The 7,370-nt window shown below is 28.6% G+C and overlaps 1 protein-coding gene across 1 annotated transcript in view; it reads right to left on the bottom strand.

Moving 5' to 3' along the window:
* The window catches only part of LOC105626791 (calpain-C), an 18,485-nt gene extending 13,966 nt beyond the window's left edge, over window positions 1-4,519 (bottom strand). The window contains exons 1-2 of the mRNA XM_012208087.1: window positions 4,382-4,519; window positions 1,468-1,537 (exon numbers count right to left, since the gene is read on the bottom strand). Coding sequence (XP_012063477.1) covers window positions 1,468-1,537; window positions 4,382-4,519 — 208 coding nt within the window. The remainder of the gene's footprint in view (window positions 1-1,467; window positions 1,538-4,381) is intronic.
* Window positions 4,520-7,370: the final 2,851 nt, after the last annotated feature.

Here is a 7,370-nt window from a genome sequence, read left to right as displayed (position 1 = left end):
CAAAATGTTACATCCGTGTCTAAGAATTAGAAAATAAATTTAATTAAAGTCGTAAAGTTTTTTACTTAACAATTTTAATGTTAAAAAGATCCTAAAACTATCTATACTACTGATTAAATCATAATTTTTGTATAACAATTACTTTTTTCCTTTTTTACAAATTCGAAAATCCTTTTCCTAGGATTAAAGTGTACGCATTAATATGTGTCTGGAGTTTATGCTAAGAAGAAAAATATTTCAAAATTGAAATCTTAAGAAAAATTTTTTGTCATTCTCAGCATAAACTCCACCTCACAGATACGTATTAATGCATATACTTTAATCCTGGAAAAAAATTTTCAAATTTGTAAAAAAAGAAAAAAGTAATTATTACAAAAAATGATTCAGTCGATAATACAGACAGCTTTAGAATCCCGTTAATAACATCCTAGATCATTTAATTGCGAGTAGTATCTACTTTAAATTATATTTCATAATGCAACATTCTCTCATTTAAGAATAAATAATATTAATATACTTTTCTTTCTTATAAATTGCTTAATTAATATTACCTACAAGAATTACATTTCATACATCTAATGTGCAATAGAATTGTTTCCAATGTTTTTATGTCATTGCAATTGAAATTCAGCTCTTGCTTTTCTAGTTACAAAAACTACACTTATAACATCTAAGAATAACTAAGTAGAGTGTTTAAGTTTTTTTTGCAACATATATTGCAACATATATTACGTGTACAGAAAAAACAACTTTCAAATTATTGCGTATATAGTTAAGAAACAAAATATCTATTTAATAAACAATACATTTTTTAAAACTATCAATTTCTTGAATAACTTTTTTCTTGATCAATTAATATATTATAAAACAGTTCCTTATATAAACAATTATAAGGTGATTCTCTCAAATTGTAAGTAATATGGCAACTGCGAAGATTTAATATTCCATTATAAATTTACAATGAACTCGCATAATCTTTCGTCGTATAAGAAGAAAAGAAATTAGATAGGAACCAAGGTTTTCAAATACGTGTAAGAACACAATTACACAACATATCATTACGTCTACGAAGGAATTCCGTAGTGCCAGAATAAGGAGGAAAGGCAAGAGCGGAACCAGTTTTATCATGTACGGATGTGTCTTTCTTACGTTTATTTAAGTATACGCATTAATATATGTCTGGAGTTTATGCTAAGAAGAAAAATATTTCAAAATTGAAATCTTAAGAAAAATTTTTTGTCGTTCTGGGCATAAACTCCACCTCACAGATACGTATTAATGCATATACTTTAATCTTGGAAAAGAATTTTCAAATTTGTAAAAAAAAAAAGTAATTATTATACAAAAAATGATTCATACGTTTTACTTTGTTAATGATTTTAAATTTATTCTTCTGTATCCTACTCTTCTTTCAAATTCTCCGTTCTAATTCAATTATCTCTTATAAATAACATCCAATTAACTTACCCATCTTGCCAGGAATAACATCGAACTGAGCCGGTGCATCGCTGACGAAGATAGGACGATTGCACAATTCCTGTAGGAAAAGAAATTATCTTTATTCTCTTTCTATCTAATTGATGTTAATAATTAAAATTTTAAGTGATTAATAAATATAAATTATTTAAATAATGTAAAAAAGAAATTAGAGATACACAACAACAAAAATAAAATGTTAAAATAATAAACATAATAACAAAAATTGAGAATGCATATAAACACGTATGCACGCACTTATATAAAATATTATTATAATTAAAAAATATAAATTAGAATAGAATGCTCGGTGTAATCTAATGTTATAATTACATAAAATTATACTATTTTATTACATTATGCATTATATTGCATTATGTATGTTACATGTACTAGGTACTTATTGAGACGCAACACATTACTTGTCATTGCATGAAAATTCCGTTGCACATTTCCATTTTCTCGGTATAATAGAACATCGCAATGTGAAATAGGTTCTATACATATTAAGAGTTACGAAGAATAGAATGATTTTCATTGCATATTTTTCTATTAATTCATGTTCATGATTCACGAGTTGTGTTATTAATTCAAGATGAACATTTCCGGTAAAATTCCTTCAACACGAGTTATTTTGGTTACAATTCATTACATTTTAATTATGATTAATTATCATTACTTATTCTGAATATCACTGTTTATTATTCCATTATCGCAATTATATTTATTCCATTGTCGCAATTATGTTTTATCGTTTGTGCGTTAGTTTTCATTTAAAAAAATTGTATTTCATTAAAAAGAATTGTGTTTATATAAGATAACTTCATTTATTTAATAGTAATTCAGATAATTATATTTTAAAAGTAGTAATGAAATATTCATGAAATTATAAAAAATACTGAATAATAATACTATAATTATCTACTAATATTGTCATTAACAATAAAAGTACTTAAAAATATAACGATAAGCATTAAAATTTACTATGTCAAGCATATATATGTAACGTATAAATACAGTGTAAACTAATCCATTAAATTAAAACCAAAGTAAAAAGAAATCTCTGCAAAGGCTTTAGATATCGGTCCTTAATATCATTTTATCAATTTTTTATTTATAAACTTGTAGTTGTTATTAATAAGACATTGCAGGATCACGCAATAATTTACCAATGTAATTTTTATATACGTCTTGTAAAAGTTTTTATGTAAAGCATTTACATTCTATTAGCAAAATGTATATCATATGCTAAAATATATATTACAATTATATAGCCCAAAGAAATAATTATCCATTAAAATGATCACGTACACGGGACGATCATGTTACCTTGTGCCAAATGGAGAAGTGCTAGGTAGTAACGATGCGAAACACTGTATAACAATAATCGGGTCATATTAAATAACTGTTCTCCAACTGTTGCATTCCGTGTGCTGGCGTAATACCATCCTCTTTCGGTTCGTATTTCCGGCCGGTGGCATGATCGTGACGAGAATTACAATTCGCGAGGACGAACTTTCAGTAACTGTGTTAAAAGTGAGACGCACACCACGCACGTATTCTCCACGCAATTGTTGACCTTGTCGTAGGAATGTGTGGCTGTCAGTGACTTTTATTGTGATCATTATACCCGACGCGATGATGCACAGCCACGTAATGTCTTGTTCGATAAGTAGAAAAGACTGACTACGCGTCGATGACTTCACCTGCCGCCCGCTCATTTCCCGTCTCATCGTACAGATTGTGTAACTAACACCGAGGATCATTGATCCCGACAACTGATCCTTGCTTTAATATTCTAGAATTACGATTGTTTTGATTGAATTTCGAGAGACCTTGTATTTAAGAAAAATAAAATTCGAGAAGTTCAAAATAAATTCCAAACTCTAAATTTATTCTAATAATTAATGCAGATCAAGCCAAAGGATCTAAATATTTTTATTAATTTTTATAAATTTATTATTAACAAACTTATACAAAGATACACTGAAAGAAAAGCTTGATTGCTGCAACAATTTAGATAGATAATAAAATATGTAGCATTTTTATATGGTTGCATACAAGGCAGCAGCAAATTTTTAATTGCGTTAGCAATCCGCAATGTATATGATATTTCGATAGGTTAATGCAACTAAAAATTTGCTGCTACAACCAAAAACTGATTGCTACAGCATATAAAAATATGATTATGCCATATTTTATTATCTAAATTGTTGCAGTAATCAATTTCTTTTTTCAGTGTACAAATAATTAAAAAAAGGTTAATTAAGAGAACAGTTGTATATTTCAGATATCTTAAATATATTGATAAAAACAAAATATAATTGTTTTTACAAAAAACGTGCAATAATGTTAGTAAGATAATTGTAACAATATCAAGAGCTTGTCTGAATGATTCCGTTAGTTTTATTCTAACTAAAAGACATGCTGTTCCACGATTATAAGCACGCAGGCGACAGAGCTACGTGTCAAGGTTGCGAACTGTTTTCGTTACGGTTCCTAAGTTCCACATTGCACGTCTTTCCGTTCTTTAGGAACTGGAGCGAACCAAAGAAACTAATTTAACTCCAAGTTATTCCCGAAAGAACAATTTCGTTGCCTCAACTAACAGAAGATTAAGTGTTTTAATATTCATGTCCTGATTGCAAGAAGATTATATGTCATTTTTTACATATTTTTAATTGATGGAAAGAAACTTTGAATACATACAGATATCAAAATTAATTAATACCTAAATTTTAATTTTTTAAAGTAGATAATGAGATATTAATAAAATTAAAATTAATAAAATTACTGTATACAATAAATAATAATATAATTATATATACATATGTAAATAATTAAAAGATACAGTTAAGAGCAATAAAAATTACTACTTAATAAAAAGAAACAAATAGAATCTTGCCTTTGGCCTTTTCCATTGAAATTGAAATGGCGGTGTCTGGTGATAAAAAACTGATGCTTGAGTTGCTGGAAATTCTGGATCCTCCCAGAGCTCACCTCGTTTCAAGCACGAACGTTTGATTCGTTCGTACTCGCTCATTACGTCCTGAAAAACAACATGAATAGACAATTTTAATACAATTAGAAGTTAACAGCACTATTAATTTAAGTGACTGAATATTTTTTATATTATTGGGATTTTTATATTAAAATCATCTTGTAATTAATGTTGTACAAAAGATACGATTTAATGTTTAGATTAATTATATAAAAATATAATAATATATAAATTAATAATATAATATAAAAATATTATAATAAATTAAACTAATAATAAATTTATATTATAATAATTAAAATATATTTTATATATATATATATATATATTTTATACTATACATAATAATATTACTATATATATATATATATATATCTTAATTTATTATTAATTTATTATTATTAATCAAAACGAAAGTCACATGTACACACACACACATATGATAACTAATAATATGATAACTAATAAAATAAACTAATTTCAACTTTGGAATTTTTGTAAAATTAATTTTAGTTATTTATAAGTACGTACAAAGACAAAAACATGACATACTCTTGACAGAAAACTTCCTAGTTGAGTTAAATTAAAAGATTACGCGATCTAATTAATATTAATGGCTCGTTACTAATAGAGGGTGAGAATTTAACAGTATCTCTAACCGCATCGTATCCTTATTCTTTTTTTCTCATCTCGTAATTAAGGTACATCTTTACATATAAAGTAGGGTAAAAGAAGCTCAAAAACTTCTCTGAAACACCGCAATACGGTTTTTGCAGCGATTAATAATACGCATTAGCAAAGGTCAACATTTAAATTGCGCAAATGTACGATCAACTTCCTACATTCTCACGCAAAATAATACTGGTACAATACATTTATTTAAAATAAAATTTGCTAGAAATAAAAAAAGTATAATTCTATGAATATCGTAAATACACAATATCTTTATTCCAAAATATTTCAAGAATATTAAAAATTGTCCTGTTCCTATAAGCCTCTCAAAAAACATCAAGCATATAGAATTTTAGAGAATATTAATCGTTCATAACGTTCTTAAGAAATTTTTCGCCTTAGGTATCTGGGTTGACACTTTTCAGGGAAACGTTTAAAATTCTTTTGCATATTCTTTCCCACGCCATGAGTGTATCTCGTTGACCTCCATAGATCCCTCGATAGCAATCTCAATGAGCGACCTGCAAAATTTTGCATCTTGTAAATTAGACGCGTCATTACTCCTAAAAATCTCATAATAACACATTGTCAACCAAGCAAAAACAACAAATCACTTTCAGATATCCATTCGCGCATTTGCTAATCGACAGCGCGTTTATGACCTCGATGTGCGCGTCGATAAAGGTTTTAGCTCATCGAACATTGTATCCAGGTCGACACTCTCTCTCTCTTCGTTGAGTTTTTACCATTATGATGAATGATTCATCGCTGAACGATTCCTTTTCTTTTTCTTTACACGGTATTTGACAAAAAATAGAAGTCATTGACCTCTACACGAATGAATGCTTTCGAAATAAATTACGGCAATTAGCCTCGCCTGCCATGTCTATAACACGTGACTTTATCTACACTTTTTCCAGACGATGTAACCGGTAGTTCGTATCGATGATTTACAGCAAGCTTAGCGATGATGTTCGCTTATCTAATCGACTTTAATACGGCGTTAACATAAATGCGAAATTAAGAAATATCCTGCCAGCGTGGCGACGCCAGATATTCGCCTGCAAAAGCATGCGCTATACATCGTAATCTGAGAATTCATTAATATTAATGCTCTCGTGATTATTAACACGTTCGACATTAACACATTCTGCTAATATCTCATGTTTATGTGATAAATCAACATAGGAACGAGGAAATTCCGATCTTACAAGAAAAGAAACGTTTTATTTATGCGTACATAGAGATTTATTCTTTTACTTTTAAGTTACTGTGATATGACATCAATTATATTTTAAAATATTCCATAAAAATATATTAATATAATGTTTGTAAAATTTGTTTTTGTTATTAACGTTTTCATAACGTTTATTTTTCAAATAATGAGATAAAAAAAGATGTTTATAATTATTAAATTATTGATAAGAACTTAATATTACTGATGCTAATGAGCATCTTTAAAACACTATCGAGAGTTTATTATTAAGAAAATTAATTTATTTTAAAAAGTAATTTGTGACATTATGTTATGACTCCAGTTTCAATTTAAAACTATTTGACCGACAAATAATCAGCGCACAGTTTACTTGAACTGGAAATTGCAAAATTCATGCAATAATAATATTATAAGTGGTCTTCTTCATTTAATTGTATTTAAAATTTCTCTGCTAATTTTCACTTAAATATTAAATTAATTCTTTTGTTTATATTCTTTTTAAAATTTTACTTTACAAAATTTATTGTTTGCAAATTCTTTTTTCAAGACTCAATCGTCTTGAAAAAATCAACTGCATATTTATTAAAAGAATTCTGCTTTACAAAGCGTCGGCACTAACATTGTATTAATACTTTCTATATTCAAAATATCATTCAAAACAGACATCCACGCTCATTCTATCCTCGCCTCTTCTTGCCTCTTGTTGCGAGATAAATGTCGCCATCAGACAGTGATTGGTCATTGAATCGTTTCTGTGACGGGGGAGATCCGGAGATGTCCTTCACGCCTCAATGACTCGTAACACCGTCATTATATGTATTTTGCAACGGTCGTTGATAACATATTTTCACCGCGTAGGCGATAATGCGAGAGAAGGTGTGTGCGCGCGGTCGTGAAAGCGTCACGATTGCGAAATACTCAATTATACTTATCGAGGCGCCGCGTTCCGATTTCGAGCATTGTTCCGAAGCCAGCTAATTCCACCGCGCGGCATGATGCACCAAT

Source organism: Atta cephalotes (assembly GCF_000143395.1).
Source record: "Atta cephalotes unplaced genomic scaffold scaffold00006, whole genome shotgun sequence".
In the NCBI taxonomy this organism is placed as follows: Eukaryota; Metazoa; Arthropoda; class Insecta; order Hymenoptera; family Formicidae; genus Atta; species Atta cephalotes.
The sequence above is the reverse complement of the archived record's forward strand: the minus strand, read 5'-3'. Positions and strand labels throughout refer to the sequence as shown.